General features: G+C 47.2%; 1 protein-coding gene across 2 annotated transcripts; it reads left to right on the top strand.

The window, feature by feature from the left end:
• The first annotated feature begins 460 nt into the window (after positions 1-460).
• CTDSP1 (CTD small phosphatase 1) lies at positions 461-26,070 on the top strand. 2 transcript variants are annotated; one of them, XM_033161034.1, is made up of 7 exons: positions 462-684; positions 14,405-14,553; positions 16,740-16,841; positions 17,365-17,421; positions 18,774-18,866; positions 19,484-19,669; positions 20,559-26,070. In XM_033161034.1, the coding sequence occupies exons 1-7, from the start codon at positions 618-620 to the stop codon at positions 20,685-20,687; spliced, it is 783 nt and encodes a 260-aa protein (XP_033016925.1). In that variant the 5' UTR covers positions 462-617; the 3' UTR covers positions 20,688-26,070. The 2 variants fall into 2 exon arrangements, with proteins under 2 accessions (XP_033016934.1, XP_033016925.1); XM_033161043.1 differs by lacking the exon at positions 17,365-17,421 and having other exon boundaries at positions 461-684.
• The last annotated feature ends 1,244 nt before the right edge of the window (positions 26,071-27,314 follow it).

Raw genomic sequence — 27,314 nt, 5'->3', positions numbered from 1 at the left:
TTTTACTACGACGGCTAATCCCGGTGGCGGAGCCCGCGAGCGTCGCCTTGCAAAATAGGAACAGACGAAACACCAGGATGAAAGCGGCTTTGTGGTCCGATCCGGGTCGATCTCAAACTCGGATCAAACGGATCCCTCCCACCTCCCCAGAACCCGAGGGGGACAAAATCCCTCCCGTCCCCTCGGATGGTGGCCAAGACGGGTCGCTCCGGAGGCCCCCGCCGCTGGCTATCCCTGGCGGCCCGCAGCCATTGCCCTTTTAAGGGGTAGCTAGAAACCGCGCCTGGGCTCCATGTTTGTATCAGAAAATCGTGAAGAGGGAACTCCATGTTGTAACAAAGTTTCCTCCGCCGCTGCCTTTTTCTTTTCCCCCCTTTTTTGTTTTGTTTTTCCCCTTTCCCCATCTCCCCCCGTCCCTCCCCCACCCTTTTATTTCCCCCTTCCGTTTTCATTTCCTTTTCTTTTAAAAAAAAAGCCTCCCCGCCACCAAAAAAATAAAAACCCCACCACCCCAACAACAATCTGTTAACTCCTGGAAAATTCCTCAAAGCGGCGGAGACACAATTGGAAGGAGGGAAGAGAGAGGAAGAGAGAGAGCGCTCTGCCCTTCTGGTCTAATGGACAGCGGGTCCATTATCACCCAGGTTAGCAAGGAAGAGGTGAACACGCCTCTGCAGGAGAAAGGTAAAGAGACCCGCGCGAACTGCCCTCCCCGAGGGGCAGAGGTCAAAGACGGGGCTGGGAGGGCATCTTCTCGGTGCCCACCTTCAGATCGCCAAGAAACGGGGCTCGGGGCCACTTGTTCCCATAACGCGCCACCTCTTCAGCTTGACAGATCGGTGACAAGGGAGCGTAGGATCGCCTTGCGCGCGTCTATAAGCGGGTGTTGAGGAAGCCTCCGCGCCCTTCTCGGACGCGCAAATCAATCCACGCGGGCCTCAGGTTCCGGTGGCAGGAAAAAAAGAGTGGCCAAGCCGCTTTTCTGGCGACGCGCGCTGCCTCCGGCTGCCCACCCCACCCCGTCTCTCCATTCTCTTGCGCGGATATATCGATCCACAGTGCAACGCCCTGGTGCGCAGCGTGGTCGGCCCAAGAGGCAGGAAACCTATCCGATTTGTCGCGTCCGGTCCACCTCTGCGCCCTGGACACGGAGGCACCGAGGTAGCGAGCGCGGCGCGTTGCACACGTGTATGTGTTTGTGTGTATTGGCTCTCGAAATAACCGCCTCGCCCCATGGGGTTAGAGGGTGCCCTGAAATGCTGTCTTGGCGCCGTAGCTCCTTCGAGTTTTTATTTCCTTAAGGGCTTTGTGGGGTGAGGAGAAAAACTGGATGTTTTTTTGGCGGGGTCCTACTTCCCTTTCCTTCTATATCCTATAGCTTTCCTGCCCCCCCCCACCCCGATTTCCTCACTGTGTGTGGCATTATTGAGCGAAGAGGAAGCTGTGCTTCGGCAACAGGCTTCATTAGGAAGGCGTATAAGGCATCGTTTTATTTATTTATTTAAAACAAAAAACCCCACACCCCATATCCTGGATGCATCTCCCTCCATCTTTCCCTTTGCGTGTTATGGGCAGTTGTTGTTGTTGTTGCTTTAGAGGATTTTAAAGCGAAAGTGCATTTTTCACCGGTGAGGTTTTTTGGTTCAGCTGTTTGCTGCTATGGGAGATTTGAGCGGGGGAAAGCCCCCTATGAGCAGGTGTGGGGCGGGCTGCACCCAGACTTGTGCCAGGTGTTAGTAAACACACGTCTGTAGGAGGAGTCTTGTTTGATGGTGCCAGAGATGTTAAGATAGGGAGCTGTTCCCAATTCAACATTATTTCAGGATTGAGACTCAGGGTGGCTTTCTCTAACCTCCTGGGGATCCAGAGATTTTGCCTGACTTACTAGAAAGAGCAGCATTTTCTTGACCCTGGGTGTTAGCTTACACCTCCCTTTTTTCCATTCTAGGTGAGGCACACGTGGGCTCACTAGATAGGCGATTATGAAGGAGTTGCTCTGATAGGGCTGAGGAAAAATGCCATTCCTAGCACCCTCTTTCGGTGCTGGCTGAGTTGTAAACATTGCTGGTGGAAGGTGGGGGGAGTGGAATAGCCCGAGATGGTGTGTGTGTGGTGTGGTGTTTTGCTAGCTGCTTTTAGCTTTTCTCCCACTGCTTCCTGGTGATCTTGGCTCTGTCAGAAAGGAACCTGGCTAGCAAGGTTAAGAAATCCTGAGGCCTTTTCACTAAGAAATTGGGGCATTTCTTGGGTCAGATGTGTCGGTGGCGGGTGAGAAAAGGGATGCTGCTCCCCCATGCTCATGTGCCCACTTGGACCCATCTGCTTTCGGCCATCTTTAAAAACACAACAACAACAACAACAACAACAACAACAACAACAACAACAACAATGAAAACGCCTTCTGGCTGAAGGCAGGTGGGGTGAGTTGGGCAGAGCCAATGCCATTTAGTAGAGAGAGTGCTGAGAGAGATGGGCCAGTGAGCTGACCTTGGTGCAAGATAACATTTGTTCTGAATGGCGGAGGCATAGACATTTCTCTTGGGCTACTAAGATATCTGACAGTGGGTAGTGGTACTGTGGGTTAAACCACAGAGCCTAGGGCTTGCCAATCAGAAGGTTGGCAGTTTGAATCCCCGCAATGGGATAAGCTCCCGTTGCTCGGTCCCAGCTCCTGCCCACCTAGCAGTTCGAAAGCAAGTAGATAAATAGGTACTGCTCCGGCGGGAAGGTAAACAGCGTTTCCGTGCACTGCTCTGGTTCTCCAGAAGCGGCTTAGTCATGCTGGCCACATGACCCGGAAGCTGTACGCAGGCTCCCTCGGCCAGTAAAGTGAGATGAGCGCTGCAACCCCAGAGTCGTCCGCGACTGGACCTAATGGTCAGGGGTCCCTTTACCTTTAGTGGTGGTGCAGAAAAGGGTCTGCAGCAACTTGTAACTCCCTCAGCCAAATTTTGACCCAAACAATCACATATTATAGCCCTACCAGGGGCTCAGTAAAAATCCTGTTTATGCTGCCTGCCTGCAGCTCCCAAATTGAGGTGGGGGATGTCATCATGTATTTGGTAGGGGATGATAAATGGCTGGTGTTGTGTGTATGGTTTGATGGGTGAGAGGTTGGGCATGAGCAGGTCTGTGTGGCAGGATTCTGGGGTGCTATCAGCCATTCTTTTCATTGGTGATATTTTGCAAACGCTCTGTCTGAGGCAAGAAGGTAGAGCCTAAAGCTGGAGGTTTATGCACAACAGTGATGGAACAGAACAATGCATCCTGGCAGACACGTATTTGTGGGAAAGTTTATGGTAATTGCAGGTTGGGAGACTGCTGTGGTGCTCACGTCTTGTTTGCAGGCTTCCTATATGTATCTGGCTAGCCACTGGGAGAAGATGAGATGGGCTTTTGCCTTATGCACCTGGGCTCTTCTCGTGTTAACTGTTCTGAGCAGGCAACCAAAACGGGGGCCTTATCTTGTCACTATATGTGGCTGGCCAGTTGTGTTTAGCTTGGACCACACTACAATCTGTGGGCTACTGAGTCCTAGCACTGTAGCTGCCGTACACTGAGTTAAACCACTGGTCCATTTGGCTCAATGATGTGTTTACAGGGATGGTCAACATGGTCCCCTCTGAATATTGGTGGGTCCTTAAACATTCGTCAGCACCAGCCTGCATGGCCATTGGTCAGGGCTGATGGGAGTTGTAGTCCAAAAACCTATGGAGGGCATCATGTTGGCTACCCTAGATCTAGACTGTCTAGCAACAGTCCCAGGATTTCAGAAAGAGATTTTCTCCAGCCTATTTTTTTTTTTTTTTTAGAGGACAAGGGTTGAATCTGAAATCTCTCTGATACAAAACATGCCCTCTGCCCTTGAGCTGTTCTTCCCTAGAGGATTGCCCATGAACCTGATGTAGAACAAAACAAAGAGAGGAAAGGGGCTGTAGCTCAGTGGTAGAGCATCTGCTTTGCATTCAGAAGGTTGTAGGTTCAATCCCCAGCATCTCCACATAGGGCTGGGAATCCCCACAAGACTGGGAGAGTCACTGCCAGTCAGTGTAGACAATGCTGAGCTAGATGAGCCAATGGTCTAACTCAGTATAGGGCAACTTCCTAGATTTGATTCCTGGCATAGAATCAGAGAACCATAGAATTGTAAGGTTGGGTCTCCTAGGGTCATCTAGTCCAGTTCTGAATCTCAGCTAAAGCATCCTTGACAAACGGCCACTTAGCCTCTGCTTAAAGGCCTCCAATGAAGGAGACTCACCACTCCCTCAACTGTTCTTCATAAGGCTTGCTTTCCAGACCCTTGATCATCTTGGTCATCCTCCTCTGCACATGTTCCAGCTTGTCAATATATCCTTCCTAAATGGTGGTGCCCAGAACTGGACACAGTATTCCAGGTGTGGTTTGATCAAGGCAGAATGGAGTGGTACTATTACTCCCCTTGATCTGGATGCTATGCTTCTGTTCATGCAGCCTGGAATTGCATTATCTTTCTTTGCTGCTGCATCACACTGTTGACTCCTGTTAAGCTTGTGGTCTACTAAGACCACCTTTCCCCCTCAATTCCTTCATCCAAGTCATTTATAAAGATGTTGAACAACAACCGGCTCAGGACAAAACCCTGTGGCATCCCACTTGTCACTTTTTCCAGGATGACAAGGAACCATTAGTGAGCAGTATTTGGGTTCGGTCAGTCAACCAGCTACAAATCCACCTAACAGTTACCTCATCCAGCCCACATTTTACCAGATTCCCCAGTTAAAAGAGTAGCAGGGAGCAGGTGGTTCCTGAGACCCTGGAGAGCTGTTCCCAGTTAAAGTATGCAATACTGGTCCTGTATGAAGCAGTGTCCTGCAGAGTCATGTCTAGACACAGGATCTTCAGTAAAGGACTCAAAGGATGGTTCTGCTTCCAGAGCAGACACTGCTGTTGGCAAATGGTATGTGTGTTAATTCAACTCCAGATAGCCCAAACATTCTTTATTTAAAAGCTTTGCCCTATTTTAGAGGATTGGCTGTAATTCTAAATGTCACGTGAACACAGAATATAGCAAACTTCTCTTATTGTCCACATTGCCCCTTATTCTTGAATCTGGACCTGCCAATGCGATTCTTGTTTCCAAAAGTGCCATGAGAAGTCTGTAGTATTGACATCAGAGGAGATGCCCAAGAGGCCACACTGCCTATCCAAGCAGAGCTGGCTGTGTTTTGTGAGTGGAACAGTAGCTGACCAAAAATATTCTTTTTGAAGGTTGCTCCAGTCTTAAGGCGCCTGTTCCAAAGGTGTGTGTGTGTGTTTTAAAAAGTACTTTCTGAGTTTTAATGGGGAAGTGCCCATGTTTGTAACTCCCACACAATTCCTGTTCTGTTTCCTCTTGCTTGACCAGAAAGTTGTTTAATGCCCAGTTCTGTCTCCCACCTTCCCTCCTTCTCTAAAAGGTGATTAATCATTCAATACAGCTCTTTTACCTGCTTTTCTGTAGGTTCTCCTTTCTGTGTCTCACCACTCAACCAACTTTAAAGCCTCTGGATAAGCTTCTGTAGCCTCTCTTCCCACACCACACAAATCTAGCTCTCTGAGTAGCTCTGCATGTTATGCTGACTTATGAGTTGTGTTAGAATTCTGCGTGTTGCACTGCAGGCTGAGCTGCAAGTCAGGAAGTCCCCAGTTTGAGTCTGGCCTCTGCCACAAAGTCACTAGAGGGCCTTTGGAAAAGGCCTCTCAGCCCCTCAGGATCTCTCCCTACCTGCAACAGTGAATAACATAATACTGAATTAACCTTGCAGGGGTGCTGAAAGGGTTACAACTGAGCGAAGCATGTGAAGTACGTTGAAAGCACTATGTTAAATATTATTTTAATAAATTATCAGATGGGGTGGAGGAAGCTGCTCTAAACCTTCCTCCATGATTTGCTAGTTTATCACATGCCGTTTTAAATGTGAAAGGGCATTAAGCTACAAGCTCCTCATCTACATTCTGAAGCAAGCGGTATCTTCCAGAGTCCCTCCACCTCAGTCTGCAGCTTCATTCTACGCAAAGTGTGCAAGGATAATAATAACCTGTGAACCACCCAGAGACCTGCGGATATATATAATCTACAGAAAAGCAGGTAAAAGAGCTGTGTGTGTGTGTGTATATATGTGTGTGTGTGTGTGTATCAGTTCGAAAGCATGTCAAAGTGCAAGTAGATAAATAGGTACCACTCTGGCGGGAAGGTAAACAGCATTTCTGTGCACTGCTCTGGTTTGCCAGAAGTGGCTTAGTCATGCTGGCCACATGACCCGAAAGGTGTCTGTGGACAAACGCCGGCTCCCTCGGCCTATAGAGCAAGATAAGCGTGCGATCCCAGAGTCGTCCGCAACTGGACCTAACAGTCAGGGGTACCTTTACCTTTACCTTTTATAAATTCAACAAATAACAACAACAACAACAACAACAACAACAACAACCCTCCCACTAAGTACTAATGTCCTAGGCAAGTTGGTGTTGGAACCCTTAATTGATTGAATTAATCTCCCTGACTCAGCCCAACCTGCAGGAGATGATTATCTGCACAGTGGCAAATTTCATTGAGAGTGTGCCATTTTCCCAGAACCAAAGTCCAATATGGGAAAAATAGAAATGTTGTTGGGAGATACGTGATAATGCAGCAGTTGGCCTACTATGTATGGGCATTTCCCAGCTCGGTACATGGCAAATGTTGGGGACTATGGCCCCAATGGTCCCATTTAGCATGTCCATGTTGAGCCCGAGGCTGATGGGTGTGGTATGCCAAAACATCTAGAGGGCATCAGGTTGAGGAGGGCTGGCTAAGACAGAGAATTCAGCATTCTACTAGGTCTGTTTAGGCCCGAGTTGAAGAACCTGAGGTCCAGCTCCAAGGCCCTTCTGGTGAAGTTACAGGGAATCAGGCAGAGGGCCTTCTTGGTAGTTCTGTGTGCCCTGTGGCACACCCTCCCATCAGATGTCAGAGATAAACAATTATATGACTTTTTGCAGACATCTGAAGGCAGCTCTGTTTCAGGATTGATGTTTTGGTGTGTTCTTTGATATCCTGTTGGAAGTTGTCCAAAGTGGCTGGGGTACAATAATATTATTATCATTTGCATTACCTATGAACCTATGGATATTACCAGACTACAGCTCACACGGTCACTCACCATTGGTTGTGTTGGCCGAGGCTGATGGGAACTGAAGTCCTACACAGTGTCAGAAAAGTACTTGGTTGGGCAAGGCTGCTGTATTTCTTAAGCCCAAAGTATAACTTTCACTTTTGTTTACCAGAGCATTGAAGGTTTCTCTTTCCATTAAAATGAAGGAATGTGTTCTCTCTCTCTCTCTCTCTCTCTCTCTCTCTCTCTGTGTGTGTGTGTGTGTGTGTGTTTCTGTCTCTCCTTCAAAATATACCAAAGAGCACAAGCACAATGTTACGTGCTGTTTACTAAATAGTAGTAAATGCTTCTCACATTCTCAAAGTAGTACATTTTGTGTTTCATAATTCAGTTCATTTGTATGGCAAATATTTCCCTTTCCCCACAATATGCCACCCCCACCTGCCACCACTGTCATGCCTTCCAAATCTTCAGACGCTTTGTATCTCTGACTGGGATGGTCAGGGCTTTGTGCTGGACTTGGACTCAATTGGGGTAACTCCTATCCCCTTGATCATGGTAATTTGGTCTCCTCCTTCTTTCTCAAGCCAACCAGGTCAAGTGATGGGCTGGGGAAGGACGTGTGTCCTTGAAGGTCCTTTTCAAGGGTCATGCATGTTTGTGTGAGGCAGAAGAGCTGTCAAAAGACAGTTGCTTCTCTCTATCTAAAGCCGCCTTTCCCAACCTCATTCCAGGGCTGGCCGGGGGTGATGGGAGTTGTGGTCTAAAACATCTGAAAGGCACTGGGCTGGCAAAGGATTAAATGATCTTCCAGACTTGTTTACATCCAGCCACTCTCTGATTATTGCATTCCAGGAAAAATGATATTTGCATCTCCTTCTATGGGGATTTTTATTAAGAACCTGGATCAGTGCCTTTCAGGCACAGTATAATTGTAGGAGCTATTGCCTAAGGCCAAGGAACTGAACTGGATAACACCCAAGATTACTACCAATTCTGTTGATCGTAATGAACAGCTAATAGATGCAATGGTCCATGTAGGTATCTGCAAAGCAACCAAATGGACAGAGCTCCATGAGATAAACACAGATTGGGTGGGTTTAAAATTTAGAGGTCTGCCTGAACCACACAAGGAGTTACTTTTAGAAATTATTTTCATCCTTCATTTCTTTTTCAAAAAAAAGATATTCCACTTTTTCCTCCAAGCTCAAGGTGACAGACATGGTTTTCCTACTCCCCACTTCATCCTCACAACAAGCCTGTGACGTCAGATAGTCTGAGAGCTAGGGATTGGCCCAAGGTCAATTAGAACCTTGGTCTCCCAGGTCCTAGTCCAGTATTCTAACCAGTACATCGCACTGGGTCTTGGCTTATGTACAACTTATGACATGCCACTCCACTCACATGAATTGCACCATATATAAATGGAGCCTTTGTTGCTTAGGGCAAACTTGCAGGCCACCTGGGCACATGGTGGACTGTTGGGAGTGGCTCTGCTCATTGGCACACAGTGGTCAGCAGGACACCCTGCACAGTTTTTTGTTTGTGTGCCTAGCGCTGTGAGATGGGAATTTGAATACAAGACTCATTCTCACATACATAGCTCAGCATTGTCTACACTGACAGGCACTGGGTCTCCAGGATTTCAGACAATAATTTTTTTTAACATTTGAGGTGGCTAAAGGCAAACTGCTATTGCATCTGACTCATACTGAAGATGGGAATAATAATATTGGCCTGCCTTACAGGGCTGCTGTGAGAATTACTTAGAGGGTTTGTTTGAAACCCTTTGAAAACTTGAAGTACGCTATTAAAATATTTAGTACCACTATTATTAGACATAAGTAGAGCAGCAGGAATCTTGTAAGACATCAACAAACTCCACATTCCTGTGAGTCTTTCAGCACTCTTTAATCTCATCCCTCAGTAATTCAGCCTTTTGGTTTCCCAAATGTCACAAATGTGTAGTATCACAAACTCAAGATTTTGTTCACCAGCAAGCCCAAGGACTTGACTGTCACCCAGAATGTTGAAAGAGTGAGACTCTTTTATTTTCCCAATTTAATAAGTAGCAAAGGAGAAAGACCCCCTATACATCCATTAAACAACTCTCTCTCTCTCTCTCTCTCTCTCTCTCTCTCTCTCTCTCTCTCTCTCTCACACACACACACACACACACACACACACACTCTGCTTCTCTACCCTGCTAAGAATTCTGAATTATCAAAACAACAAAGAAACAATTTAATGATAAAACACAGCTTGTTGGGTCAGAAACTGAGCTTGCCTGCTTTTTGATAAAGATATTGTTTTCTTTTGAGTGCGCAGGCCTTGTCTTCTAAGGAATCATTATGCTCACCAGCTTAGCGTTCTGCTCTTAATGAGATATTGGTTTAGAGTTGCATATTTCACTATGGGGACATAATTTGACATAATTCTCTGTGGTGGTGCCACCTTTTCTTCTGATTTCTCTCTCTCTCCCCCCCCCCCCAAACATATTTGTGACATCTGCTGAAAAGAGTGGACATGAGCCGGATGTGGAACAACAAAAACAAAATGAAGAGAGGAAAGGGGCTGTAGCTCAGGAGTAGAGCACCAGGTTTGCATTCAGAAGGTCCCAGTTTCAATCAGTGTAGACAATGCTACTCTAGATGGACCAGTGATTTCACTCTGTATGAAGCAGCTTCCTCTGTTATCCAGCCTGGGGAAACTCAATGTATAGTATCCACACCATCCTCTTACAATAGCAGTATTCTGGTTTGTATTGGGAGATCAGAAGTGATTTATCCCTGGTGATATATATTTATTTTTATTTGGTAAGGATCAGGTGTTGCAGCAGATTCTGAGTTGGGATGTTGTTTCTCAGCCAGGATGTCAGGTAGTGGGGAGGTGGTGGAGCTGTGCTTTCTTTTTTTTGGGGGGGTGACTGTTTCACAAGTGTCTGGCCAGTGACTGACACATTGCCTTGCATTTATGCTTCAGCAGCTGCTCAGTATTCATGCTTTGAAGCCCCAGCAAATATTCAGATGGTGTTTTGTATTCATGTTACGCGTCCCAGGTCTCTCTTTTTCCTTTCTTTTTTAAAAGGCCGTATAGGTGGTTAGCTGAAACTGCTTTACTCGGCCTTCTGGTTTAAATACAGAAATGTTTTTTTTAAAAAAAAATTCCCCGACAGCAGTGGCTGAAAAGGTTGTGTTGTTTCCTTCCGGTTGCCCTTGACAGTAAAAAGAACAACAACCATGTTGTTGCGAAAATGAGGACCAAACAGGAAGAGGGATAGTCCTCCCCCTTGCTGCATATTTACAATGTATATCTGCCAACCAAAGAACATGGTGTACCTAATAAAATATGCCAAATGCAGTGATGGTGATTAAGTATACAAGACAAACAGTTCTCGAGATTGCAAATACGCTGGCATAGGAACAATGTGTCACCCCTGGATCAACATGTCCAATATTGCCATTCTGCCTTCTGACATCTCACTGCTTGTCCTGAAACACCACTTGTATAACCTGCAAACTACAAGTGGGCATTAATGCATAAGTCGCTAGGATAGCCTGATGCTGTTCTTCCCCTGCTGCTGATCTTTCTGTTCTTCGGTACTCTTTTTTTCAGTTAAAGACACTTGCTGCAACTGAACCTAAAGCCAAACCTCATGCATATGTGCCCCCACTGCTTTATGGGGATTAGGTGGCACGCCACGGCTCTGCACACAGGTTTGCTGCTGTTCAGAGGTGCCAACTGGTGCCAAAGATTGAGGGGCCCAGTTCACGTGCACGACATCATGCATGCAACGGGCAACCAGAGGGTGGAGCTGAATGCAGTAGACGGCAGCTCCTCTTCTCTCACACTTGGCAGCCAGACTTTGAAACTACGCTTGGCACCGCACTCTGCCTCCTCTGTCTCCTGACAGTTGGGAACATTGGGGGGGTCTAGGCCCCCCCAAAAAAATTATTGGAGAGGCCAAAAGAGCACAACCCCCTGGAGTTTGTGCCCCTGCTGCTTTTACATCCGTTTTGGCCTTCACTGTGGTGGTAAACTTGCAACTGAACTGTGCTCCATTAGCCTGCACATGGGAGCTAACATAACTTGAAAGCTGGCAAATAAATCAAGCAAGCAAGCATTGTGCATGGAAAGCTAGCTTATCTGAGAGAAGTGTAGGCTAGAACTCATCACCTTGACATTTAGTTGTCTTTCTGGACATATATTTACACACACACACACACACACACACACACACACACACAGAGAGGAACACTCAGTCTTGTGAGCCTCCACCTACAGCCTGAAGTGGTACATCTCTGCACCCCAGCTGCATCACCTCAGTGGGAGCTCTGAAATGCAGAGAAGCAATACCCCTTTCCTCCTTCACACATGGAAGATAATGTATATGAGCACAACCAGTAAGAGATAAAATTGCAAGACGTGTGTTACCTCTGGCTAGTCCTTCCCTCCATTTTTGTTTGTGTGCATCAGTTTATGACTTTACTCGTTAAAAGAGCTCCACACCCCATCTTACATGCAGCAACGTAGGGCCGATGGCAACTCTCGATATCTGAAGCCATGTCTTGTGCGAGTTCTTTGTTCTCCGATCTTGCAGTATTTGAAAGGATGTCCCCCTCTTTGCCTACACTTCACCCGCTTGCACCCAGCTTCAACCTCTCCCTCGTGGCTACTGACTAATCTTTGGGGAATACCCACTTTTGTTCTTCACATGGTTTTGAGGCAGTCGTTAAAAGTAAAGGCAGAGGAACCCACCTTGACGCAGGATTGCATGAGCTTCATTGCGGCTTCCATATAGCTGGCTAAGCAGCTGGTTCAGATGCCAGTGCTGCCCTTGTCCATCCAGCTCAGATTTCTTCCCCACTGATGACCATAAGAAGAGCCCTCCTGGATCAGGCCAACAGCCCATCTAATCCAGCATCCTGTTCCCACAGTGGCCAACCAGACGCCTATGGAAACCCCACAAGCAGGACATCTCTCCCTGCTTGTGGTTCCCAGCAACTGGTATTCGGAGGGCAATACTTCCTCTTGACAGTAAAGGTAGAACATAGCTATGGGGACTAGCAGCCCACAGTTCTCCAGGATCTCAAGCCAAGGGGGCCCTTTCCCATCACCTGCTGCTGCCTCTTTCCTTTTTAAAACCGAAGGTGGCAGTAACTGAACCCGGGACCTTCTACGCACAAGGCAGGTGCCCTGCCAGTGAGCTATGGCTCTTCCTTTGCATCTTGGCATGTTGCCGGAATAGCAACATGCCAAGATGCAACTCCCAACTCCCCACCCCCTTGTACCTCCTTGCCTGGCTGGCTTCCTTGGCCACTCGCTCCCAGCCCACAGCTTTGGTGTCTTAAGATCCAGGCCGCCCAAGAGGGGAATCTCATTATATGGGGCCCGGATTATGGAACGGGAGCTGCTCACAAGCAAAGGGATTAGATGCGAAAGTGAATTTAATCCAGAACCTTGGCAATGGCATGTGATTAAAAACTCCTCAAGTACTCCAGGTGCCTGGAGCATGTGTGTGACAGGAGAGAGATTGGCACGTGGCAGGAAAAGCGAGACCATATTTCCCATCTGCCTTGACCCAGAAGAGGATGTTTGTGTGAGAAGTAGGAAGAGAAGATGGGGTGGTTTGTGTGTTGTTGTTGGTGTTGTTGTTCTGTTAGGCAAAATGAAGGAGCCCCAGCAGCACATCCGTTCCATTGACAAAGCCAAAACCTTGGAAATAATAGCAAATATTTGAATCCTGGTGGGTCTTTTACTAGGTAGGATTTGAGCCTTTTTAGTCAGTTTGTTCCTTTACTGCCCATCCAACCCACAGACCCTCCTCCCTTACCTAGATTGTATCAACATCCCATCCAGTGGCCCCTCTAGTCCAGCATCCTGTTCTCACAGTGGCCAACCAGATTCCTCGGGGAAGAAGCCCTCAAGCAGAAACCGAGCCCAAGAGCCCTCTCCCCTCTTGTGGTTTCCAGCATCCAGCATTCCTGCCTCTGATTATAGAAGCAGAGCAGAGCCATCGAGAGCCTTCCCCACGAATTTGTCTAATCTTTCTAATCCATCTAAGTTGGTGGCTATCGCTGTTTCCTGGGGGAACGAGTTCCATAGTTTAACTGTGCTCTGTGTGAAGCAGTGCTCTATTTTATGTGTCCTGAATCTTCCATATAGTTCATCTTCACTGGGTGCCTATGAGGTGTCGGATGACGAGAGAGTGCACAAAGCTTTTCTCCATCTGCTTTCTCCATACCATGCATAATTTCATAGATCTCTGTTGTCACCTTTCCTCTAAACCAAAAGCCTCCAAATGCTGCAACCTTTCCTCGTGCTCCATGCCCTTGATCATTTCAGCTGCCCTTTTTTGAACCTTTTCAAATTCTGTGCACTCCGTTTTGAGGTGACGCAACCAGAACTGTATGCAGCGTTCCAAGTGCGGTTGCACCATAGATTTCTACAATGGCATTATGATATTGGCAGTTTTCCTTTTCTTTCCTAGTGCTCCCTAGCATGAAATTCACCTTTTCCTCAGCTGCTACCATCCATTGACCTTTCTGGTTCAGGGCTGATGGGAGTTTTGGAGTCACATCTGGAGGGCTACAGGCTCCCCATCTGTGTCAGAGCAGTTGGCCTGGCTATATTTGGCACCTCCCGTCTTCCATCATCCTCTCTCATCGGCCGGATGCATGGACCTCTCTAGCTGACAGAACTGTGGCCTGCTTTTGGTGATGGGTTGATTTGGATGTCTTCCAAGGACCTGTGGCTGATTCTACTTCCCATGGTTTATTCTTTTCTCTCTCATAATGGCAAGTGTACATTCTTGACCTTGTGCAGGAAGCCACAGCCAATACTGGTTCCATGGCAGATGTGTCTTTCTCATACACACAGTTGAAAACACACCTGCTCTGTGTTTATTTGGTGTGCAGCTTAAAACTATGACCCACAAAGGGGAGGGAAAGCATATATCCCTTGGGCCAGGAACCTCTTGTTGTTAGCACACCCTGTTTTAAGGCACTTGCAGGTGTTTCCCAACTGTGTTTAGGGCACTTCTGAACCCTGCAAAGGACCAAAGGGATAAGATGGAAACACAGTGCAGCGTATATTCAACAGTGGCCCATCCTGTACCATGTCTCACATGCGAGACTGAGTCTTATGGGCAGGGCTGTGGAAAAATACCCCTGAAGCAGCCAGGCCTGGAAGTGGGGAAAATAAAGAAGAGGGTTTGACAGGACAGTACTCCCTTCTTATTTCTACTTATCTCTGTCTTTTTATTCCTTCATCCCCCTCCGCTCCTTCTCATGCAGGTGCTCAGAACCCATCACCTTCCAAGAAGCCCAGGAACCGCAGCATCTTCCAGTCCCTCTTCTGCTGCCTTTGCCATGACAACTCGGAGCCTATCCCTGTCAACAACAATGCCCCACTCCTGGTGGAGGAAAATGGATCGGTGCCCAAGGTAGGCCCCAGCTGGCTTGAAATGACCAAGGGAAGGGTTAAAGTATCTAGTGGGGCAGGCCAGGGCTGGTTTTTTGGGCGAACCGACTTTTTAGACTTTTGCTGGATCTACTTTGTGTTGTTGGGGTTTTTTGTGTGTGTTTTTAACCACAACCTCAAGATCTGCCAACCAAAGCTGGGTGCAAAAGACAGCTTTGGAATTAAAGAGCAGGGGGCCTTTGAGCCTAGGAATTAGTTTTCAGCACCAGAAGTGAACGGACCTCATAGCCCTTTCGCACAAAAGTTCGTTTCTGGTTAGCTTCCTTCATTTTAGCAGCCTAATTTAGATGTTGTCATTTTGCTGTTCTCACTGATAAACATTTGGGGAGTAAGAACCCTTGTCAACCCACTGCAGATGACCCAAAGATCTACCATTCAATCCTGATCTGCCTTCTGCCCACCGCTCCCTTAGGGCAGCAAACCTGGTTGATTGCAGGAGTTCCAATATTTTTACAAAAAGGAAAATTGTCTCCCTTTCCCCTCCAACTCCCAGTCTCTGCTTCTCCCCATCCATTCATAGTCGTGATGCTTTTTTAAATTTCATTTTGGGCAAAATTCCCAAGCCTTTTGAATGGATGCAAATATTTTCAGTGTCAAAACCATTCAGGCCAGGCTGCAGCTAGGAGAGTGCTTAGAAATCTTAATGGGCTTGGTCATGTGGCATGCTGAAGCCCCTGTGCACCTCGCAAGAGACTTGGAGTGCACATTACAGATGATTTAATAAGCATTAGTTACCCTTTCCCACACGTTAACTGGCCTCTCGTCCTTGCAGCGAGGGCACTTGCATTCTACAGAGGCAAGGTTTTTACCTTGGTACCCCAGGCATGGGGGCAATAGAGCTTTACATTTTCCTTTGCTGTAGGAGCTGAGGCAGGCTCAGCTCCTCTCGCCCATTTCCACCCCCCTGATGGTCCTGTCACATGCCCTCTGCACTCCCTTGCTGAGCTCAGCAGGATCTCCAATGTGCCACATGACAGGTAAGGGAGAGGGGGGCAGGTGACAGGATGGGGGGGGGGAGAAGGAAATGGATGACAGCCCCAGATGCAGCTGCCTTGAATTTAAAAAAAAAGAAGCAAGAAAAGTGTGTGTGTGTGTGCGTGTGTGTGTGTGGGGCTAATGATTAAGAAATGCAGAGCTCTCCAGTTACACAAACACTGTGCAGACATTTTATAACTATGAAGTATGGAAACAGACAAATAACGGATGAGCCACCCCCAAAGGAATAAACACAATTTGCTGCATGTGAAACAAACAACCTTTGGTGGCTCTCTTAGGCAAATCCATGACTAGCTTTTGTCTGTTTTTAATCTTTGTAGTGCTCTGATGTTTTAAGGATTCTTAACTATTGGTATAACACAGAGCTTTTGCATTTATAGAATTGTGGAGTTTGGAAGGGGCTCCAAGGTTCATTTAGTCCAACCCCCTGCAATGCAGGAGTCACAGCTAAGGAATCCCTAACATATGGCCATCCAACCTCTTTTTAAAAACCTCTAATGAAAGAGAGTCCACCCCCTTGGTTAAGTACTATTTAAGCCATCTTCTTGTTTGTCCTTTCCAGGTTTGTTGCTGGGTTAGATTTCCTCTTTTCATGAAGCCAGGGGCCTAAACACATGGCATGCTGCTTGGGTTAGGTTGCCAGCCAAGTTAGGAAGAGCACTGGGGGCTTTGTTAGCCCAGCACTGCTGAGCTACCAGCTCCTTTCAAACTGGTAGTCAAAAGTCCAGTGGATTCTATACTAGAGCATCTTGATCCTTGTCGTTAGTGCCCTCTGGTGCCCAGTCATGTAATTGCAAGTGTCTGTGCTTTGTTTCAAAGCAGATCCTACTCCCACCCCAATGTCACCCCAGTGCAGCTCCTCCTCCTCCCCAAAGTAGAACTTGTGATATTTTTTTTTAAAAAAAGATGCTCCAGTCCCCAGTCCCTTTATCTTGGTGCTACCTTGAACTTCATCATTGCTTTCCAGGAGAACTGTGTCCAAGGTCTTTATACCAGCCACAGCATCCCTTAATACTGATTTGGGACTTGGGAGTCAGCACAGGTTCTGAGCCCACCATCTCCACCACCCTGCTAGCTGCCCTTGCAGCATGACTCTGTGCCCTGCACTCCTTCTCACAATATTATCTTCTCTCTGTGTGTGTGCTTCTGCAGGCTACTGTCAAATACCTCCTGCCAGAAATCAAGCCTCAGGATTCCAGCAAAATCTGTGTGGTCATTGACCTGGATGAGACATTGGTACATAGCTCCTTTAAGGTTAGTCCTTTCTCAACTGTTTTGCACACAAACACCCCACTACCTGCTCTAGCCCTTTGTTGACTCCAGACAGCTTTACATATTTATAAATTTTAAGAGAATTCATAATCCATATCCCCACTATTTGGAAATCAAGGATGTTCACATGATTATCCTCTCCTTAGTGCAGAATTCAAGAAACCTTTTAACTTCTGCCTCCATTCCTTCAATGACTAGCGCCCGCCCCCCCCCCCACTTCCTCCGCTTCCCAGGTTTGGGAACAAAATCCAGAGGTGCCACTTCCACCTTTCTCTTCCCTAATCCAATATTCTTATCCTTCTGGTCCAGAGCTAGGTGAGTGTGAGAGAGCAAAATGGCTCACTTGCAGGAAGCGCCAAAGTCTAGAGATGGCCTTGTTGCAGAAACCTTATCTTATATGATGAGAGAGTACGGCTATGAGAATCAACCCTAGTAGTGGGGAAGATGTGAAGAGCAGAGGAACCCAGTAGAGGAGGTCTAACTTCCCAACTCTGTCCCTTCCCAGCCGGTGAACAATGCAGATTTCATCATCCCAGTGGAGATTGACGGGGTCATGCACCAGGTATGGATGCTGTCGGGAGAGCCTAATGGGTAAAAAGAGGGGTTCTGGTATTGGCAGTGCTATTCTCAAAAGGGGGTTGCTGCATTTGACAGCTGATGTTGAATCGCCAAAGGTGACTATGAGATAGTCGCTGGTATGCAGTGCTCAGGAAAAGGAAGGAAACCACTTGGGGGTCAGTTGTGGTGGAGGATGGGGCTGAGCTTTTGCACCCCTTTCATTCATGTTTCCCATCCCTACTTAGAAAGGCGGTGGCCAGGTTCAAGTAATCCAGGATAGGCTGTGAATACTGCAGTCAGCCTGTTCTCGATTACTTGGCCTTGGAGGCAGCCAGCAGCACCAGCCAGGATGGATACAACAGCTCCATACCATCAGCCTTTGAAGAGGAACTTAACCACTGAAGACACTTTTCAGGTGCTTTGAATGGTTCCTGGGTGATCTAGACCAGCCACACCATTTCATATCACACAGTTTGTATCTCAGAGGGGACATCTAACCGTGGAATGCTGCATGTTGAAATGTAGGAAGTAAAGGAACCTCTTGCTCTGGTGTACCAAGTTGCCCATGCATGGGAGCCAGCCCCAGGGTACTGGGCGGAATCAGGATACTTGTTGAAAACTCGATAGAGCATCTTGTCTTGGGATGTGTGAGATCCTAGAGTTGGATCCCAAAGGCTAACAAGGACTTCTAGAGCCAATCTAACTATTCTCTTTCATGTAGGCCTGGATAAACTATCCTTTGCAGAAGTTTATCCAACCTGTATTCCTTTCTGATGTCCACAAGCCATCTTGATAGTTTGCATCAGTTGCCAACCTGTCCTCAAATACAAGAACTAATATTAAATCTGTGTTGTATCCTCCTTTTCCAAGTTCTTCCCACTGAAGCTTTTGAGACTGGCTGATTTTTGTCGCACTTGCAGCCAGACATATGTGTTTTGGACTCAGGTATCTGTACCTGAACAGCCGCATGCTGCGGTTGAGTCATAGCTTAGGGGACAGAGCACCTGCCCCGGGTTCAGTCCCCACCATTTCCAGTCTGAAAGGATATTGTGACTCACTGCCAGTCAGAGTACGGAGCACTGGGCTCAATGGACAAATAGCCTGATCTGGTATGAGAGGCACCTTCTTAAATCTCTTTGTGCTCCTTGGGCAACTTGTTCCACCAGTCTCCTCTTCCATTCTTGGGTTGGGGGTTTCTGATGCTCAACCTAAACCTGCTGAAGAGAAGAACAACATGATACCTGTGGTATTCACTAGCCAGAAAGACTGGGTGGGGACTCCCCATGGTTCAGCTAGCTAGTGAGCGGATCTGTGCCCTGCGACCCCCACCTCCATACTCTCCCTTCCCCTCCCCAGGTGTATGTCCTGAAGCGACCGCATGTGGATGAGTTTCTACGACGGATGGGTGAGCTCTTCGAGTGTGTGCTCTTCACCGCTAGCCTGGCAAAGGTGAGATTCTCCTCCTCCCACCTCCGCACTGGAAAGGGTGATTGTTGACTTCAGAGTCCTCCCCTGCTCCTACCACACCTAGATAGTAGGCTCCATTGGGGAAAGCTGAGGCACTGGGAAGAAAAAGCAAGCTGCATTGTGCAGCCAAGCACTGATTTTTTTCTTCCACAGTGGATTGTCCAACAGAAATAAAGAGCCCTTCATCCCTACTGTAAGCCTGAGCAGAGAGGGTTAGCCTCCCATCCAGGATTAGCGCTGGATTAAGTCATCAGGAGAGGACAACTTTTTAAAGTGAGTGTGTTGCAATAAAGCATTTGGAGGAGCTTGAACGTAAAACATGAGCACTCCGAGGAAAGGGTTTGCAGCGATCCTTTTCCTCTAACCTAGCCCCCGTTCTTCTACCTGGGCAAGGGAAACTGGCTGAGAACCTTGGGAATACGCACACTTACCTGCTGGGATGGGAGAAACGGAAATCTAATCATCAGAGGAAGGCGATGCGGGCTTCCGTGGATGCAAGTGGAGCAGTTCCATCCTGTCCCACCCCCTGCAATAGGCACGCACACCAATGCACCACCTGAGTGTAGTCGAACTGACTCCCCTTCTCCTCCCAATCCCAGTATGCAGACCCTGTGGCTGACCTGCTGGATAAGTGGGGAGCCTTCCGTGCCCGCCTCTTCCGCGAGTCGTGCGTCTTCCACCGTGGAAACTACGTCAAGGACCTCAGCCGCCTGGGCCGCGACCTGACGCGGATCATCATAGTGGACAATTCGCCTGCTTCTTATGTCTTCCACCCTGATAATGCTGTAAGTGGCCAGGTAGCCAGCAGCTTCCTGCCTTTAGCTGGGAATGCGGAGCGGGAGGAGGGGGTTGTGTAGGCAGAAAACACTTTCTTTTTTAAAAAAAAGCTGTACAGGCTCACTTTCTCCACTCTGCTGCACAGAGCTGCATGCTAGAGCAAAGCTTAAAATATACAGGTGGAGAACAGAACAGGGGGGGGACCTCAGTGTGATGGTGCACATGCCATTCTTTGGGATGACCCCTCGCACTCGGCTGCAGTGCTGTCCCTTCTCCTCTTCACCAAGCTGGTGCCGTCCAGCTCTTTTGGACTACAACTCTCATTGGCTGCAGCTGATGGGAGTTGGATTACTAGGATCACCATATTTATTCAATTTATATCCCACCCTTCCTCCCACAGGAGCCCAGGGTAGCAAACACACCTCTAAGAACCTCATTGAAAAGCATTTTTAAAATAGCTAAGAGCAACCACGCTCTCTCAGCCAGCAGTTGCCGGGAGCAGCATTATTTCAGACATCGAATGCCTGGGGTAAACAGGGATGTTTTAAAATTGCTCCGGAAAGAGCTGGAGGGTGCCAGGTTGGCAAAAGCAGCTCTACAAGATTCTCCTTACATTTGGGCAAACTCACAATTTATGCAGAGCTCCCTCCACAAAAGGCTGAGGGTGGCTCTGGTGTGTCTGGGCTGCTCTTGCACTAGGCTGACATTCTTCCATTCCCACAATGCACCACGATGGGGAGAGTGGGGCCCTGCCTCCTAGTCTTGGCCGCTGTTTGCACACTGGTAGCAGCCTGAGCACTGTTCTGGGCTCAAAGCACGCCTACCTACAACTCATTATCATTGTTGGATGTATTACGTACTTGCCTCCTAACCGCTTGCCTTCTCCCACCGTGGCAGGTGCCTGTGGCTTCGTGGTTTGACAACATGGCCGACACGGAGCTCCTTGACTTGCTGCCGTTCTTTGAGAGACTCAGCAAAGTGGACGACGTCTATACAGTGCTAAAGCAGCACCGGACTAGCAGCTAGTGACCGCAGGGGAGCTTTGGGCAGGGGAGAGGAGAGGAGGGGCATTTGCCCGTCTCAGCTGCTTCCCTTTCATTGAGCAGGACAGCCTGCTCCTTCCCTCAGCCTAGCCCCTGGCAGCCTCAACGCACAGTGCAGAGCACAAGAAACCCTGCAGGGGGCATCATCAGAGAGCGCTTGTTTCTGTGGTGCAGCAGGACAGGACCCCCCCCCCCCCTCTCAGTGTCCGAGTGTGACCTTCATCTCCAGAGAGAGGAAACCCCTTTCGACGCTGTGTTTTTAACGGTTTGCCCCCTTGAATAATGGGCTGAGGAGACTAGGACCTCAGCCCAGTTTTCCCTGCCTCTCTCATACCAAGTGGGACCAAACCTGTGGTCCTTTCTCCTCTAATCAAGGGGGGGAAACCAGAACCCTACCCCATTCCCCTGCCACCAGGTCGGGGGTGCTACACAAGAACTGGTCCCAGGTACCCACTGCATCTCGCCACTGTTTGCATCTTCTTCTCCTCCTGCTTCTTTATTAGGTGTTGAGGCCTAGGTTTCTGGGCTTATAAGTGTCCCAGCTGTGTTTGTGATGGCGGCGGCCACTGACTTGACTGGAGGCAGGGAGAGACCCCAGGCGGAAAGTATCTGAGAAAAGTTGGGATGGGGAGACGAAAGAGAACAGGCAGGACTCAGGGTGAAGCGGGGGCTGGAAAGATGTGGGGAGATAAAAAGAGAATGGAACGTTTAGAGGGACTCTGTTGCATCTTGTCAAAGAGAGAGGGCATTTCTGCTTCATAAAGACTGGCTAAGCTGGTGGGTTTCAGCTGAACGTTTGAGGGATCCTAAATTGGATGCAGCTTACTAGTAGTGGCTGTGGAACTGCATATATTGCCATTGTTGAATAAGTTATCTCCTTTGGGGTGCATACTGGATTGGAGTTGTTTCTCCCTCCCCTTGGTGGAGAAAATCCTAATTTGGAGAGGAAAATCCCAAGTTTTTTGAAACTGGTGGCAACCCAACAGAGGGGAAAAAGAGGTACTTGAGGAGCGAGAGGGAAGAAATTGGTATATTTGAGGAGGAGAGCAGCTTTCATCCGCTGAGACGCAAGATAAAACTAGCTCTGTCAGTTTTGTCAACAGGGCCCTGTGACAGGTGCTTTGAGAGGGGAGGGAGTGACCAATCCAGTGGTTATACCAGCCCCAGATCGCCTACCTTAACCCCATCCTTCATTCTATCTGGAGAGAATGCCTGAAGCTAGTTCTGTGATTTCTTGGAGCAAGAGAAAGATGGTTCACAAGATCAATTGCTAGTAGAGAAGGGGGTCTGAGATGAGAGATGGATTTGTGAAGATGGCTGAGAGGAAAGTAAGCGCTGCTGGTTGATCTGTGCTAGGGAGGAAGGCCGCCACCTTGACCCAGAATAAATTCTTCAAAGACTCTGAGGCCTAAGAGTGTGGGTCGGTGACACTGACCTGCAGTACCCATGTATGACTCACTCCAGTTGTCCTTGTTGCTTTTCTATATTCTACGCCAGCCCTGAGCTTTTCTTCCTTCAGCCTCTGGCTTTTCCAAGGCCTATTCTTCAGCTCCTTCAACTCAGCCCTTCCTGTGACCATAAATCACATCTGCATAGGCCATACAGGGAGAGGGGTCAATCTCTTTCTCTGCCGCTGTGGGTTTATTTGTTTTCCCCTTATGCTGTAGTGCCTTCAAACCTTACAGGGCATTGAGGTGCAACTCTTGCCTTTGGGCTGTAGTTGGAATTCTCCTTCTGGACATTTGAGGCATGTGGGGGAAATTGTGCCTTTTGGAAGTGATTGACCTGCTGGTATCCGAAAGAGACAAGAGTGGATGGACACACAATGCTGGGTTGTGCTGGCGACTGGCGCCTCTGTTTCCAATGCTTTGCCGACAGTCCAGCCACTTCAAGTTCCCAAAGATGGTTTTGGACAAAATCAAACTGGCTGTTCCTTCCCTTTGAACCATATTCCCCCCCCCCCTTTGCCCATCAGCTATGAAAGCCTGCTTTTTTAAAAAAAAGAAAGAAAAAGGAAAGAGAATCTTTAAGTCAGAGTAGAATTGCCTTGGTCCTCCGCCAATCAGTTCTGCAAGATAATGGATTTGCCTTGGTTTCTTTCCAGTGCCACTCTGAATTTGCCTTAAAATGTTTTTGGGATACAAGAAAACCTTGTGCCTTTTTTTTTTTTACTATTGTTCTTGGCTGTTTTGTTAAGAAAGGACATGATGCCAGGGCTCTTCAGAGCCTTAGCCCATTGAGGATGGAATGTTTCAGGAATGGGGCAGGATTTGGCTCTCCTGGAGTAGCCCGTTGAGTCAGACCAAAGCGCCATGCTGAACCTCACTGCCAGGGTGCAAGCAAGCAGTCCTTTGCACCACACTATGACCTTCTATTTAAATCTTACTAAATTGCTGTAGTAACAGAGTATAGTTGAAGTACCTCATCACTGCCAGATTGGACATTATGGGGGATACTGGACGCTTAGAAACCTTTGAGCATGGGGTGGCAGTCATTAACACAGCAGCAGGGAACCTCTGCCCTTCCAAATGCTGTTGGACTTCAGTTCCCATCAGCCCTGGCCAATGGTCAAGGTAGATGGGAGTTGCAGTCCAGCAACAATTGGAGGGCCGTTCCTGCTTCTAGCAGCTACTGCAGGTGTAGGGGCGCCTTTGACCCTCCAGATGTTGCTGAACTACAACCCCCAGCATCCCCAGCCATTGGCCATGCTAGCAGCACTTGGAAGGCCAAAGCTTCCCCACACCTGAGCTGCTGCTGGATTTATCCCTTTGGAATGTGTAATGTTTAGTATTGCCAAATTTAAAACCAAGCAATGAGAACAGGCAGGAGGGAAATACCTTTTCAAAAAAAGTTTCTTGTGTATAGAAGTTTTTTTCAGTAGAACAGTAAAAGTAAGACTACCATAACATACACATACACCTCCCCTCTCCATTAAAATCCCAAGCATTCCCCAGAAAGAAAATGTACTTAAAACACAAACAAAACACCCTCCTTTTTCATTCCTTTTTGCTGCTTGCATATTTGTGGCATTTATTGCCAGTAGGATGCAGGATACCCATAATCCATAGTCGCTCCTTGGGATGCCTGAGGGATGTTGCAGGTTCTTATATGAAAAGCCCTGATCTGCACCCCCTAGGCTCACGGATGGATCGAAACAGCTCCCCACTGCACTTCTTTGAATGTGGAACGCAGTTATCTCAGCATTTTAAATGTATAAATAGGTATTTTGAGAGAAAATGCACATTTAAATATGTATTTAAATAGTTAACTTTCAAATGACTTTTTTTTATTTAAAAGTAAGGGTAAAATCATGCCAAAGTGGCACAAAACGAAATAGAGAAGATTCCTAGGGATAATATCTTTTTAATCTAATCTGTACCAAAGTCAAGTGAAATTAACAACAAAGAGTTTTGTGGTACCTTAGGTGCTAACACTTAGTTGTTTTTACAGCAACTGTCTAAGATGCAAACCACTCTTGGGGGGGGGGAATTACAGCTGTAACCTAGTGCACCCTTTCTTGAGAGACATGTTCCATTTAATGCAGTGGGGCTTGCCTCTGATTAAACTTCCATGGAGTTGCTCTGCATGTCTCTTTGTTTTGAAGATGCCACAATCACCAGTCTGCTCTACCCAGTGCTCTCCCATTGGAGTAGCTACATTTGTCCAAGTTTGCACCATCCGAAATGCATCAAATTCCACTGGCCTCTCCAATCTCTTGAGGCGTGGTATGGCAAAAACTCTTCATCCTCCTGCACAGAACATTCAGCAATTGTTCTAGTCTGGCAGTGTTGAGGTGCTCGTTTGCTAGAGGCCGTGAGTCACTCATGATCTGCAATGCCCAGCAGACAAAATGCTCCTAGTCTGGGATTCATCCAGACAAGCCCTGTGCACCCCCGCAGAAAAAAAATATTTTTATTTTTTACAGAATGTGGAAAGAAGAATTTTAACTGGGCACATTTTTAGATTATATAAATATGTATAATGTGTATATATTTTAGGAAAAATGGAAAATAAAAAACAATGAAGCGGGGTTGGGGGGGAGGGGGAAACCATCTGAGGATTTTTATAGCTGTATTTTTAACAACGTTTCTGGGAGATGGGGATTGTTTTTGTGTGGTTGGTTGCCATTATTCTTGGTGTAAAAGGTGAGAGTGATCTTTGCCCATGAGTGGGCACCTCTTGTCAGAGAGTATGCTCCCCCTTCTCCAAATGCCTGCCGATTTCCCCTTCCTCATTTTTAACACATCAATAGGCTCAGCATTAATTAAGCTTAGTTCGCCAGTAGTTAGGATAAGAGACTTATTCCACCTTTAATTTGTTTTTCCACCTGCATCAGATTATGGAAGATCCAAACCTGTTCGCATCTCCCTTTTCCACCACCCTTTCCCTGTTTTGCTACAGACACATTCTCTGTTTGTTTCTTTCCATCCACCTCTACCCCCTTCTCACTGGATGCTAGCTATTTACACCAAAATAGTAGCTAGCAAGCCCATCCTTACAGGGGAATGGCTTTTGCTCAAGAGTGAAGCTATTCTCCTTTTTCCATTAAATTGCACCCCTCTCTCCTTTCATTTATTTACTTCTTCGCAGCAAAGGAGAGAGAGTAGAAGAGTACTGGGGAACCTGAAGCCCTCCAGGCGTCGCTGGACTCCGACTTCCATCATTCCTGACCATCGGCAGTGCTGGCTGGAGCTAATGGGAGTTGGAGTCCAGCAAGAGAGATTCACAGGTTCCTCATGCCTGGGGCAGAAATTCAGTGACAGCGAGCAAGTTTAACGCAGTATTGGGGGAAACTCCATGCTTTATTGGGAGAAGTAAAAGCTGATAACCTTTTCAGTGCCAACCTGGAAACTACAAAGAGCCACAAGTTTTCAACTAGCCATGTCACTGCAAGTATGGCTCATTTTGCCCTCTTGAGTTTTCTGGGGTGACAGAGAAAGTTGTTCCTTCATGCCACAAGCTTCTTATTGAAGTTATGCCTTACTGCCCTCTGGAAGTCCTTAATGCTGGTTGGCAAGGGATAGAATGTGGCCCTTCAGATGTTGCTAGACTACAACTCCCATCATCCCTGGCTATTGGCTGAGGCTGGTGGTAGTTGGAGTCCAACAGGTTTCCCCATCCCTGCCTAAATGCCTAGCTCCCCACCACCACAAGTGATTGCCTTTGGAGGAGGAGATGGAGATCCTCTCCACTCACACCTGTTCAGACTCATGCTATGTATCTTCTGTTGACCACAAGGTGATCTTTTTCAACAAATGGAAGAGAGAGTGTAAGAAAATCACAATTCCAGATCAAAAGTGCCTTTTCGTGTGATTCAAACTGTAAAATAATCTTTAAAGAAAAAAAATTACAAACTCATGAGAACAGCCTCTTGTTGTTTTTTTCCTGTGTAACATAAAGCAAAAGCTGTTGTTTCTTTGCTGATCATGGGTGATAAGAGGAAATGCAATACAGGTAAGGGGGTTTCATTTTATTGGTGCAATAGTCCTTAAAACAGGATTATGCTTTAGGATTGTTATTGTTACTGTTTAATTTATATGTTGCTTACTTGTCAAAAGGGCTTCTGAGCAGTTTGAAAGTATAAAGCCAGTTATGAAGGTTTGTTTCCTCACACATGAACATTCATTGGCCAACTATTCCCTCCACATTTGAATACTGGAAGCCCTCTGAGAAACTGAGAACACAGACAGGGTCTAAATTGGCTGTGGCAGGACGAGAAAGATCTTTGGGTCATATTTGGAAGATGTCTGAAAATCATCTTGAGTGCTCAGCAGCAAAAAATGGCAAATTATATGTTAGGCATTTTTAGAAAAGGGGTTGAAAAGACAGGACCGTCAGTATTTTTATATAAACCTGTGGTGTGGCTGCATTTGCAATGTTGAGTAGAGTCACCCCATACTGTATTTTTAAAATCTCTATATTGGGAAAATATGCAGAAAAGAGCATGAAAAAGTTGCTGGACAGCCTTTTTGTGAGGGGGGGAAATGAATGAAATATTGATGGGGAACCTGTGGCCCTCCAGGTGTTGCCAGACCCCATTTCCCACCAGTGTAATTGGCCAGTGGTCAGGAATGACGATGTCGGTGGAGGCAGAGCGTCCCAACTTTGGAACTGAGCAAACCAAATCCAAATCAAGATGCATAGGAAGTTCCGGAGGTAACAACTTAAAACCATTGACAAAGTGAGTGACATACACACACAAGCTATCTGATAATCTGGATCTGGAACTCATTACAGGCAGGATATTTAACCATTTTCCTGATGTATTTAGAGGTGGAGAGGGACTGTAGGTCAGTAGTGGAGCATATGCTTTCAATTTGAACTGGACTTTGGGATGACCTTCAGAAAGACTCAACTGCCCGACAGAAGTAACCCAATTATGCAACAAAGAGGTAAGAGTGCTGGATGGGACTGGATTACAAAAGAAGAAAAGGACCACTGACTTATAGGCCAAGCCATTTTGCACACATGCCCCTCCCAGAAAATGATAATAGTTTTACTCCATCACAGAAGAGGGTTCCCTGCTCCTCCTCCTACATCTCCCATATATGCACACAACCTCCAAATGTCCTAGTTGGTTTCTGTGTCTCAGAAAAAAACAGATGAGGAA

This window comes from Lacerta agilis, chromosome 1 (genome assembly GCF_009819535.1).
Source record: "Lacerta agilis isolate rLacAgi1 chromosome 1, rLacAgi1.pri, whole genome shotgun sequence".
Classification (NCBI taxonomy): Eukaryota; Metazoa; Chordata; class Lepidosauria; order Squamata; family Lacertidae; genus Lacerta; species Lacerta agilis.
Note: the sequence above shows the minus strand (reverse complement) of the source record. Positions and strands in the feature narration are given on the sequence as shown.